Source organism: Drosophila ficusphila, unplaced genomic scaffold (genome assembly GCF_018152265.1).
Source record: "Drosophila ficusphila isolate 14025-0441.05 unplaced genomic scaffold, ASM1815226v1 contig_286, whole genome shotgun sequence".
Classification (NCBI taxonomy): Eukaryota; Metazoa; Arthropoda; class Insecta; order Diptera; family Drosophilidae; genus Drosophila; species Drosophila ficusphila.
In genome coordinates this window covers 9150728-9163981 of record NW_025064189.1, presented here as the reverse complement: position 1 = coordinate 9163981, position 13254 = coordinate 9150728, and the positions used below count along the sequence as shown (strand labels likewise).

At 41.7% G+C, this 13254-nt stretch overlaps 1 protein-coding gene across 12 annotated transcripts in view; it reads right to left on the bottom strand.

The window, feature by feature from the left end:
- Positions 1–13254, bottom strand: part of LOC108099269 (protein nutcracker) — a 91885-nt gene that overhangs the window by 18033 nt on the left and 60598 nt on the right. Inside the window, exon 1 of one of the 12 annotated variants that reach the window (XM_017202704.2) lies at positions 7630–9226. The exons of 9 other annotated variants lie outside the window; for them this stretch is intronic. In XM_017202704.2, coding sequence (XP_017058193.1) covers positions 7630–8542 — 913 coding nt within the window. In that variant the 5' untranslated portion in view covers positions 8543–9226. Of the gene's footprint in view, positions 1–4093; positions 4407–7629; positions 9227–13254 lie in introns of those variants that run through there. 2 more of the 12 variants (XM_017202710.2, XM_017202741.1) reach the window with 2 other exon arrangements.

Genomic DNA, 13254 nt, shown 5'->3' with positions numbered 1-13254 from the left:
CTTCATCACGCAATCAAACCATAATCTGGCAGGCTAATGTGCTCTCATCGCCACTCGGAGTAAATTACAGTGATGTGATGGAAAACCTTTGCACAGTTGTGCAAAGTGTAATCAGGACACAATCAATCAAATGGGAAAAGAAATAATACCTGAGTGAGTCTACACACTCTGCGGTCGGCTAATTGAATTCCGAGAGTTTCCCTGGACCAGACCAACTTCGATAACGGCTTAATTACTTGATAACCCGTGGACACCGACATGCTGGCTCTGTGGAATTATGTAATTAGTTTGTCCGAGATACTTTCCTCTGATGGCAGCACATGCATGACATAAATTACCATAAATCAAAAGGAAATCTACGGCTGGCCAAAAAGGCGGAAGGCCGGAAGACCGGAAGAGCGGACGAGGATGGCGATGAGTGGTTAGTTAACCGCCGATGAGGAGCAACTTTCTGTCCAAAAGTCAGCGCTTGACAGTCATTAGTCATATAAAAGCGAGCAAGCGGGACAGATATGTGGTCTGCTCTGATGCTCTGATGTGGGTCCGGATGATAATGATGACAGCCCACAGCGGCAGCAGGAAAGCAAAAAATGTGAAAAGCCAGATAGTCAGGGTCCCCGCTTCTCCGTGACCCCCCATCAAGATCAAGGACGGGCCGAAATCAAAGCCGCAAAAAGCGGCAGGCGAGGCAACTGCATTTTATTGCGGTTAACTTTAACCTTGGCAACGGACAGGAATCGTCCTTGACAATAACACAAAAAACCTTTTAAAACTAATCTATTCAATTGAATTATTTTTAATTTTTAAATAACATGGGTGATTATCTGAAAAGCATTTGCAAAATAATCATTATAAATTTATTTCCTTTTACTTTTGTAATTCAACTGTTATGGCCTGTTTTTCACAGTGCAAAAACGCACAAAGAAAGTGAATATTATGCAATAACAAAAAGAGGCCGCATGCCATGAAAAACCGAAAAAAAAAAGATAAACCAAATCTGTAAAAGGTTTTCCTGCGCTAGCTTTTATTCTATTTTTTTACGCAAGCCTTTTCCCCGGGCTTCTTTTTGTATCCGCAGGTTTTTGGAGGATAGGCAACGCAAAAGGGTTAATTAAAGTTGAGCTACGCCCACGTCCAAGGTGAGCAATAAATTTTATGGTCTCCCCAGTCCGCTTTTCATCTTTCTATGGGTGGAATTTTCCCCGGGCTTCTCTTCATTGTCAAGGTCTAGAGCCTTTACTTGCATTTTCCCCGACCAAATAAGTATATTAAACATATTCTCTTTGTTATTTACCAATATTTATTTCACTTGTTGTACCCCTTAAGCGGCTTACACACAAAACCCTTTTGAGAACTTTGAAGTGGCTCTAAACAAGCAGAGGAAAAAAGGACTATACTGAAGGAGACCCAACTTGAAATTCTGAGGCCATACAAAACGAGCTAGAGAAAAGGAAAACCTAGAGTTAGTCCAAGGAAGTCGGAATTGAGTGGCAGGAAATTACAATTCTACTCAGAGGTGGGAAGGTAAGTTGGAGAACAACAAATAGCAATTTAAATTAGTTCTGATTGAAAAGATAAAGTTTGCACCGAACTACAAATGTATCCATGACATATTCTTCTCTTCAAAACATCTCTGATATTCTTTAGTTATAAAAATATATGTTTCGTGACTAAAATTCACCATTTAAATCACGCATCTCTAAGGCTAAGCCAACCAAAGTCCAGTGAAGGCGTTTGCATTAAAATAAATTACGGAAAAGTGGACGAGGAGAGGGAAACTCTGGGTAGTGCCAAGTCATCAGGAGCAGAGGAAATTCTTCTGCGAGGAAGTCCTTAATTTGTTTGCTTCCACCCACTTCAACGGGGTTTCCTCTCCGCTTTTCCGCCCTTCCTTTTTCTCCCTCGGCAGCACATTTTCATTTGAATTTTTAATTTTCGCCACGCCCACATTCTGTGACACTTCAGGCATTAGTTTGACACGGGGTATTCTGCACATTATTCGCAGCCCGGATATGATTCTCTGGCATCTATTTAAGTGAGTGTGCAAACTTTGGCCGACGTTACATAACACACAGGGCAAACATTTTGCAAATTTTCAACGCAAATTGTTGAAGGCATGCTGAAAAATCAGGGAAAAGCGTCGGGAAAGGGCCCAAAACAACCACGCCTCATGAATTTCCCTCCCGCACATTTTGTTTTTCTGCGAGCTGCTGGAAATTTTATGCAAAAGCGAAAAACACCAACAGCACCAACAAAACTGCAGTGAACCGTGGAAACCTTCATTCGGCGTTAGTAAATAAAATTTTCACTGGCATGTGCAACAAAAAAAAGGAACAACAACCCGGCTAATAGAAGAATTTTATTTCATTTTATTTATGTAGTCGGTGCTTTTCCCACTTTTTGGCTGGACGGCGAGTGCAAACACGTTTCGGCTCGTCTGTTCGTAATGGTCGGGAGTTGATTTTAATTTAAAGATTAGCATTGAATTATTTAGCAGGCCTGGCAGCGGCAGGAGCAAAAAATTTGAATTATGTGGCATAGAAAATTATGCGGGGGGCAGAGTGGAGTGGAGGGCACGTTGATAAATGCGAGTAGAATTGCTGGTGGAGGGCAGGTCGTCAGTGCGGTTCGTTTGCCTGATTGTTTGCACACTTGTTGCAGCCTTGGGATCCTTTGTTTCCGCTTCTCCATAAGAAGAAAGGAAGATATTCAAAGTTGGGTTCGGGAGGTGTGCCAGAGGCGGAAGATAAACAGCAAATTGTTTAATGACCCAGAAATGGTTGAAGTTGCTCTACAATGGGAGAAAAACAGTCAAGTAGATGTGAGCGTCAACATAATCAAGATTTAAATTTCAAATACGTAAACAGAATCTCTCAACCTCTAAAATCTTTGAATTCCAATCAAAAAAGTCCAACCGCCCTTTTTTAATTTACCAAAAATTGTAAATAAAAATTTCCTTGGATTGGGCAACAGCAATTAAGCGCAAAGTGTGTGCTAAAAAACCGCAAAACGTTAAACGAAGCGAAATGAAATGAAACGTCACAAGCAAGAGATGGGTAAACACAACCACACAGGCACATGCCAAACACACCCACACACACGCACACACTTTCCCCGCCCACACAATACACACATACCGCACACCAGCGTGTGTGTGCACACATGGAAGGACAAACAACAATACCAACACTGCGAATGCGGCAAATCCACGAAACCAGAACGCGACAATTGCGCTTTGTGTTTGCGGAAGAGGGGGGCGCGGAAAAGCGGAAAGGAGGTGGGGGAGCGGGGCTGGAAAAGGGGGCGTGGCCTGCTGATGACGGCAGGCGGTCGTCCTTCAACAAAGTTGACCTTGCACTTGCCACTTGCTGCTGGCTCAGTTTTCCTGCGCCGGATGTTGATTCTCGCATCTCTTTTTCCCCGCTTCCATTTCCCCCACCCCCTCGTTATCTCAACCGCCCTTTTCCGCCTGCCCCTTTTTGGTTTCCCCCCTCCTTTTTTCGTGGTGTGCAAGGACGCGGCAGGAACTGATAAACACACACGCACACGCCTCACTGCGCCCACGTGCCGTATTGCCGCATTGGAAAGTGCGTGAAAGCTGGCCGCTTTCACCGGCCCTCTAAAATGATATTTAATTGCATATTTTGCGGAATGCAGCAAACGAACCAATTCGGAATGCACTCGTCTGCCTGCGATTGTTCTTGGCCGCCAGCCAAACACGCAAATTGTTATGTAAAACATCGGTTGGCCCAACAAAAAGTTATCCAACAATGTGTTCAACTAAATGCAGCTAAAGATCCCCGAATTCCCCATAAAATATAATTATATAAATTGCAACGAATATCGTTTCAAACTGTGCAGCAGTGCAAAAAGTAAAAAACATAAACGGCACTCGAAATATGGCATTTTAAGTGCTGCCCCAAATAAGTATGCTACGTTTTCCGTTTGTTTGTTTGCGCATCTCACTTTCTGCCCCGAACCAAATGCAATTTTCATTGAAATTGTTCAGCAAATAGTTTCAGTGTTTGCAGCAGATATTCCACATGAAATAGCTTCCTCTCCAGCGAAATGCTGCAAATCATAAATAAGCTACTTCGCTGCCAACCCGAACAATTTTATTAGATTACTTTCGCCTGACATTCTCTACATTTTCTTGTTTATCCCCAGCGAGAGAGACAGAAAGCGGATTCCGGGCAGTTTTTCATTTTCTCGTTAAGGGGAAAACTTCTTTCGATAGTTGTCCTCACTTTGTCGTGACAGATAATTGATTACGCTGCTGCATTTCGAATTGATAGCAGCAAGTTTCCGACACTTTTTGATTGATTATAAGGGGTGTACAAATAAAAAACGAAAGATTTTTTGGGTTTACCCGCATTTAACCGAGATTTTCGCAGCCAGAAACTCACCTGTAAATAAAAAGGGGAAAAAAAGAATTAGGAGGGCAAGTTTAATTTAATAAAGCCTTAAAATGACCCAGTCCCATGATTATGCAATCAAATGTTAATCGAGACAATTTAAGCAATTCATTTAATCGCTGCAAGCCCGCAATATCTGCTTATTTTCATTAAAAGCTCTTCTCTCGGCCACAAAGCACACTTGACGGCTCATTTAATCGGTTTATATCAAGAAGCCAGAGAGGCATCCAGTCAAATCAGGCCAAAAACTGTCAACCCAGCAGCTTACCACCCACAAATCGTCACCTCGTTTTGGGGCAAAATCACAAAAAGTTTCAACAAGTCACGCATTCAATTAAAAGCTTCTGCTTGCCACCCATTTTGCACAATTTTCCCACATTTTCCCAGCCTGCCTTGATGACTCTGCGTTAATGTTTGCGGATTATGGCGCACCAAGGCCCGGGAAATAAGAGGAAAAATAATGAAAAGCTGCTCGCATTTATGCATTTAATTATTAACTCGCTCCCTTTAACGTAATGCCCATGGGACAATGCGAAACTTTTCCCCACTTGGACCGAAAGTTGCAGGCCACATTAGCAATCGCCTCGAGGACTTTTGCAGACTGCAATTCTTGGGGGAGCAGTCCTTGAGCTGCCTGAGCTGGTTGAGCATCACATTCTCTCCAGCTACACAGCTACTATGTGTGGGCTGGATTCCGCATCTTGCAAGTTCCCCAAAGTTGGACAAGTTTCAATTAATTGCCAATTAATTTCGACTTCCAAACTTGGCTGGTCACTCAATTCTAAAGGCGAACTTTTCGCCATTAATGGCGTGAAAATTCATTAAACAGAATGTTTCGAGGGTCGATACTTGTAGTGAATGGAATGCAAAATGGCTGTTTTGTAAGCGTTTAAAGACTACTGGAATAGCTTTACTATTCGGATATTTAAAAGGGTAAAAAAAGTTCTGCTAAAATGTTTCTACTTCAAAGTTGAAAGCGAGAAATTTAAAGCTGCGAGTATGTTTTTCTTGAACTTATATATTTTCACAGAGACTTTCCGCCTACTCCCTCTTAATTTAAGTCATGCTCCATCTTTTATATGCTGGAAAATTGCAAAAGTTTTCGCCCATGCAACCAAGTTGCTCCCCCACACTTTCCTCAATCCCTGTCATTGGGAAAGCAACTAGACTTTCGCTGGCTTTGGCGCAAATAGTTCGTTATTTGAATGCAAAATCGAAACATTTTAATAATGTAATGAATGCTTCAGATATGCACTGAATGGACTGACTGAATGGGAGCAGAAATTGGAGCATAAGTTGGCAGAACTATAACCTTGACTGCAAGTCGGATTTATGGCCTGAAAATTGTTTATTTTGATTGAATATTTCATAACATGCAGGTTGAGTAGAGCTGCTTTCACTCGCCGCCTCTGGCATAGATTTTCCGCTTTCCGTTTTCCATTTTCCATTTCCCATTCTCCACCCCATCACCCCATCCATTATGAAAGCCCTGCTCTGCGGAATTAGATTTTGTGCAGCATCTTATGGCCACAAGAGCACGAAAATTTGGCAAACTCATGCCGAAGTCTGGTAATTGACAACACACACGTGTTGGCACAAGACTGCGGAGCACAATTTCTAAATGGCCTTATGCAATTCATCGGGCAAACAGAAATGATCTAACTCAATGTCAGTGAAAAGTAAAGAATGTTATAGGTAGCTTAATGAACTTAATCCAAGAAGATGATCTTCCTAATACGTATTGTGTGTTTGCCTTTCCTACTACTTATTTTATTTTATACTTTACTCTGGCTTCACAAATTCTTCTCTCAGTGCAGAGAAAATGATTTTCCGGAATATACACGGGGCATACAATTTTTATTATGAGCAAATTGTGCACACAAATCGATCAAACTCGAGGCGACAATTCTTGGCAGAAGGAGGTTGGCTTTCCCAAACCCTCCGGACCGACCACCTACAAAATACATATTTCTCGTTTTGCATCTTCCTCGAAGGCAAGTTTGCCCGGCTCAATATGCGATTCCTGGCAGCCAGCAAATGCAATCAAAAGCGAGGGCGGTGGAAACGCCCTTCCTTGCTTGCAGGCGGCAATTGCATTGAAACTTATTTTTATTGACACTTTCTGCGCGCCTTTCGCTCGCAGAAGTTCAACATTTGCATATCGTCCTCAATGGCCTTATTGAGTATCGTTCGCAAAGGAGCCACAGACCCGCAAACACACTTGGACAAATAAGTCTGGCAATAATGGAGTTCGTTACACGCAGGATCAGGCAAATATATGCCGAGCGGACAAGTGGATGTTATTGCTGATTGGTAATAAATTTAAGGCCGTCAGATTTCTGCGCAAGAGGAATTAATCAAATGATTGTACATAATGAGTTTTTGTGGTTTCGGAAGTGTAAAAAAACTTGATTAATTACTGTGGTTTCCTGCATCATTATAATGGAAATCAATTAGCCACTTATTTATTAAAATTTGTGTAAATATCATTTACCAGTGCTGCACTTTTAGTTCAAATTAAATTGAAACGCACAATAATACTACAATTTCATGAGATAGGTTTCATTTAAAAACTGAAGTTTTAAACTCCCTGTAAACTATGGAGTGCAGCTATCTCCCCGATCGACACTTTAAGCTCTTTGTTTCCCCATCAAAGTGACACAAAAAGCGCACAGCTTCTGTTGGTCATAAAACTTTTCAATAAAGTTGCAGGCTTAAGCCTAATCGCTCCGCCGCCCCAAAGAACCACCCACTTTCGGACCACGGAATTTATTCCAGTGGATGGACGCAGCTGCAGCTCGATGCTCGCTCGTCTTTATGGCTGACCACGCCCATCATTCCCGAGCACACTCACACAGTCACACACTTGACCAAAACCGCCCACTTGCGCATATAGCACACTTTATTACCGCCGCCATAAAACGCTGCAATGTCCGAGGCAATGCTTCATCGCCGACGTTGAGTGGGTTTTGGGAATTGAAGGCGATCCCTACTTTCGACCAGCGAAGCAGAGAAAGAAATTAGGATAAAGTCCAGGATTCAATCCTGCTATAAAGTAGGTAATACTTTTAATTCAAAACTATCTTTCAGACAAACTACTCAAGCTGAACCAAGTGATTTCTTTGTACAAATAATTTCCTAATATTTTGTAGTAGTAGTTGACAACATACTAAGTGTTCCCCATTTTCTCCAAGTGTTTCGGTTTGGCGCTCACCTAAACTTCTCTTGACCGTGGCACGTGGCTTGTTGGAGCCGCTGTTCAACGTGACCGCAATGGTGGCGGTGGTGCGGGGCTTCTGCGGCCCGAGGGGCTTGGCGACCACGGGGAACGGCTTCTGCTGGCGCACCAGTCCGGGCTTCAGGTTCTGCAAGTGGGCCGCAGCTTGGCTCGGGTTCTGGTTCTGGTTCTGGTTCTGGTTTTGGTTGTGGCCGTGGCCGTGGTTGTGGGTCTGATTCCGGGTCTGGGTCTCCTGGCTGCTAGTAGTAACACTGGCACTGGCACTAGGCAGCGCCGAGGTGGAGACGGAGGTGCTGGAGCGCTTGTAGCCCTCGGTGAGGAAGGCGGGCGGCGGCGTGATGGGCGGGGCCGGGATGCACATGTGCTCGTCCACCGGCGAACTGGCCGCCGTGCTCGGAGCGGTGATGCACTCGCGGATCCTCAGGCCGCCGGGCTTCAGCTGGTTGGTGGAGCCGCCGCTGCTGGTGCTGCTGCTCGGGACATTTGTGGGTGGAGTGGTGGTCTCGTTGCAGTAGAGCTCCAGGTGGTGCTTGTCGCACCGCCGCCGGCGGCGGATGTTCGGCGCTATGGTCTTCATTTTGGCGCCAGTCGGGGATCCGTTGGGGCAGCCATTTATCTGCTGGTTGATGGACGGCACGCCGTCCTTCGAGTTCAGCCGGATGTAGTGGACGCGGAAGATGCGCAGCGGCTGCTGCTGCTGCAGCTGTTGCTTCTGCTGCTGGTGCTGTTGCAAGTACTCCTTGTACGTCTGCCGTCGCTGCTGCGGCAGCTGTTGCTGCAGTAGTTGCTGATGCTGCTGCTGCTGCTGCTGTTGCTGTTGCTGCTGTTGCTGTTGCTGCTCCTGTTGCAGTAGCTGTTGTTGCTGTTGCGGTTGCTGGTATTGCAGCATTTGTCCGACCAAAGTGGGGTAATTCTATTTCAATTTTCTCCGTCGCTTATGGCTTTTCAAGTTCACTTTTAAAATATTTTTATTTTTCCTCGCTATTGTATAGTTTAAAATTCCGCCTTTGTCCACAAAAAGTACGTACTCCGTTATTGTTCTCAATTGGTTTTATTGTTTAAAATATTCGTTTTGTCTTCAACAAGTACGTTTAATATATGCTTTATATATTATGTATGTTAAATTTATAGAAAATAGTAACTTTTATATATTCTTTATAGGTTCATATATTGCGTAAATTCATATATTTAAATATTTACTCGTATGTGTTTCATATATGTATATATTTCTCTGTTTAAAATGGAAGCTTTCAATTGCGGCGTTTTGTAACTTTGTTTGCTTTTATTTGTATAGTGTTGCTGTCCTTGTGGTTTTGGCTTTTGTAATTAACAAATATTTGCTTAGTTGACTTGGTTGAGCAGTTGGCTAAATGTTTAATTCGCTTTTGTCACATCTGATTTAACTTGAAGCCTTTATGGTTATACGTTGCTTATAGTGTTACGGTTTAACAATAATTTCACATTAAATGTTAGTTTTGAAAGCCTCTTTAACGCTTGTCTTTTACGGTTTGTATATAGATATTTATGTATATATATATATATTTATTTTAATTTGTGTGTAGACGTATATAGTTTAAACAACAACCGACCCGCGTAGTTGACTTAATTTGATGCGTTTGTTAACCGTTTATTCAAGAGGACTCTTAAAATCGTAGTATGTTTATTGTAGTTTGAGTTTTGTTCAGGAAACACAATAATTTGTTTTTAGTAACTGCCGTTTCAGTTTCTGCTCTTCTGTAAAACACATTTAGAAATCTTTTTTATGAGCTTTCCTTTTTCACCCTCGACTTCTGAGTGATTCTGTCACGCCCATTGAAATTGCTAATCAAACAAATGACTCGGGAGGTTTATCCACCCTAAACATTCTGTGGTATTATGTAAATGCGTGTTTGAAAAAAGGAGACCAAAAATTAACGGCACGGCAGCAGAAATGTTGAGGCAGGCTGCTGTGGCAAAAAGTTGCCATCGATGTCGAACATTGAGGCATTGAGGCATTGACGTGGCATATTGATAGCACTCGAACGTGACTGAAATATCGGAAATGTTTCGCAATTAAGAGCAGGAGCAAAAACAAAATCCGACGGGGCGGGGAAAAATGGCAGGAGCAAATAATGTAATTTTGATGTTATTTGCGGTTTGATGGGAATTCAATTATGAGAAGCTATCCATATGTCTCTCCCCTGGGGAAATCGGGGAAATCGCGGAAAACAGCGGGGCAAATGGGGCATGCAGCCGAAAGAAATGTCCTGTCATCGGAGCACTTATCCCCCTCTAAACGAAAAAAAAAAAAAAAAAAAAGAAATCGTTGTTGTCTGCCAAACGACAGGGAACGAACGAAAGTGAAATTCCAATTCCTATTACTACTCAAGTTGCCAGCGTAATAAGCCAATCAATTCAGTGTCGGATGAACTGCTTCATTAATTTCACTTGCACCCGGAGATCCAGAGAAAATGGAAGAATTATGGTAGGACCACTCGCACATGGCACAAAAGTCACGTAAGCCCGAAGGACGGGCTCCCAAAATTCGGAGGGGCAGCAGCTCGGCAAATAAGCCTGCTTAGCTTTTACCATTTTCCCCAAACCCACTCCTCCCCGCTTTTCCCTCTCAAGGATACTTCAGCAAATGGCATCCATATCGATGGCCATTTGCTTCAGTTAACCCAGCTGGTCCGCCTTCGCCGACCCAGGGTATTATTATTTATGTATCCTACAGATACTCGGGTCAAATTTCGCTCTCAGGTGCGTGTTTTCTGCGTACGAAAAAATACAACACTACACTGATCAAAGAATTATGTAAAACACCATTTAAAGTAGTTTAAAGGGTCTTAAATTTTGAATGTTGAAAAATTCTTGAATGCTGCTTATTGAGCCTTTTATTTTAATGTGTATGAATTTAAATATAAATTTATACAAATATATATTCTACTTATTTATTCCTGTGCACGAAGTACCCGAAAAACATAACGAACTAAAAGTCTGCAAAGTTGAGTTTAAGGCCAGTGAATTATAATTTGAGTGTCCAGCCTCGGCATAATGATAAAGTTAGTGTACTATACAACCATTTTCCACTTCAATTTGCTTCTCGCCTCCTGTCATCTTATCTCTCCATCGGATTATCTTCCCGACCCGCTCTAATTGCAAAACTTTTCCCATCTGTGGAAAATCTCATGTGAATTGAGTGGCTGCTTCTGCCTCCGCCTTTTGTTTTGTTTATTTTGGCCTCAATCGAATTGAAATTTTCGGTAATTTACTTTCTTAGTTGCAAATAAAACTTATAATAGCTATTTCAATGGGCGTGGCTGGTAGAGTGTGTGTTTGTGTGCAGCTGATTCCCAAATATTTGCTCAAATTTCGCTTCTACTTTGGCTAGAATATTGGTTTTACTTATGGCAATTTGTTTGCGTGGAAACGCTTTGGGTACTTTTGCTGTACAGATTAAAATTGGAAGTGGAGAAGCAATTGAAACTTCAATTTTTGGCAATTAATCCAATTTACCTAGCCCTCACTAATTGAATGTTATTAGATTTTAAGCTACTGTTAAGTTCATTTATTTTCTTTTGAATGATCTTTAAAACAAAGCATTTCAGGGAATTAATAAAAAATAGTTATACTTGAAATTCTTTGCCATAGCAATTGTACAACATCGCACATTGCAAATAATAAAAGAATCAGCTTGTTTTAACATAAAATTGTTACATCTTTTTTATGTTTCTCATAAATTTATTCTTACAATGTTATGTTTTTGCCAATTACACATAAATGAACAAATTTCAATATTTCTTTGCTGATAGCGCCTTGGTATTGCGAATAAATTCGTTAAATAAAATGCACATTTAAATGCACATAAACATTTGGTGCCAACAATAACAAGAGTTAACAAGAGAACACCTTGACTTTGGATTTTGTCTGCCGCCGTGCCAAAGTCAATGCACTTTTGTTTAGATTCAAAATGAATGGTTCCACTTAGTTTCGAATCGCCACAAATATCTGTGTGTCTGTCCACAATTTGAATTTCGTCTGCGGCCAAAAATATTTATTTATGATTTTGTTGTTGATTCCTCACTTGGCACATTAAAACGGCGCGCATAAATGGGCGAAGCATAAAAATTTGAAATTAACTTCGCGCGCACACACAATAACACTCGACGATAAATACGTTTAACAGCTAATAAAAAAATTGAAAATGGTAGAACATAAAAATTACCCAAAAATAACAGAAATGTATCGGGGAAAATAGGAAAACTCAAAAGACGCGTTAATTATCCGCCTCGTATCACATCACAATTTGTTTGGTTTTTGGATTGATAAACATTGGTTTGTGTGTCTTTTGTTTTGGCTTTTGTTTTAGAAATTGTTGAGATTTTTGTATTCTGAGTGGTTTTCTAATTTTGGAATATTTTCTAAATATCTTCTGGTGCTCCGACGGGCTCGAGAATTGCCAACAAACTGACGGCCCACGGAAGCCGTTCAAATGTTTTTCATGACATCGCAGCGCCGCGCGAAAAGCGACGAGCGACGAGCAGCGACCAAAACCACACAAGGCGTCGTCCAACCACCCAACAATTTCGAGAATCGAGCCAGTCGAGCCACCAGAGCAGCAGCATCACCCACTGATAAGCGGCGCAGAGAGAGCTTTTCTGGTGGTTGAACCCACTGGCGAAGAGGCTCTCTTATTTTGGCCAAAAGAGTTCCGGCTGTTTTTTACGTTGCTCTGTCAATTAGCCACATTGCGGCCACATAAAGAAATTATTAATGGCACATTGCAAGCCTTTTTCCTCTGCATAATTTAACCGGTGCCACGAAGCCTCATAATGGAAACTGTCGTCTTAGCCGCGTTTGCATAATCGCATAGTTTCTCGGGCTTGAATTTAAATTAAAAAGTTATGGCATAAGAAAGTTTGTCAACTCTGGCAGTAGTTTTTAATATTTGAGGCAACCTAAGTATTCTGGCAGTTCTAAAAGTTTTGGGAATGCTATTAATCTGGAATACTAAAAATCTTATTCTTTTAAAGTCATTGCTTAAATGTATAACCAATTATTTTATTGTTTAACAAAGTAAGTTAATATAAAGAAAATTTTAAGAGAAGCTTAAAAACAATAAAAGTTGATCATCGGAAAGTATTTAATATTATTTAATAATTTTTTTACTAAATAAATTTATTGTTAATATTTAAACGACTGAGCATATGTTTTTTGCAAGAGCAGGAAAAGCTGTAGGTTTTTCTCTTGGACAAGAAAAGCTTTTTGTCATCTCTTCATGCTTTGCCCGCTCTTATTGGCCATGATTTCTGGTGAGTGTGCGTGTGTTTTGTTTATGCCTGTTTGTTAGCCCGGCTCGAAGCCTGTTGTCCTGTCCACTCCCCGAATTCGCCCGCCTCTCCCCGAGTTTCCCTCGCTCGTTTCCATTTCCCTCTTCATTAATGCACGCCCACAGTCTGATTGAAATCATCAGGCAGGAGTTTTGCGGCTAGCCAGTGAGGGAAAATGGAAATGGAAAATGTGAAATGGGAAAATGCAGAACGGGGGTTTTGTGTGCGTCAATGCAACTGCCATGGTCAGGGCCATATATTTATGCTGATGTTTGCCTGTTGCACATGCAAC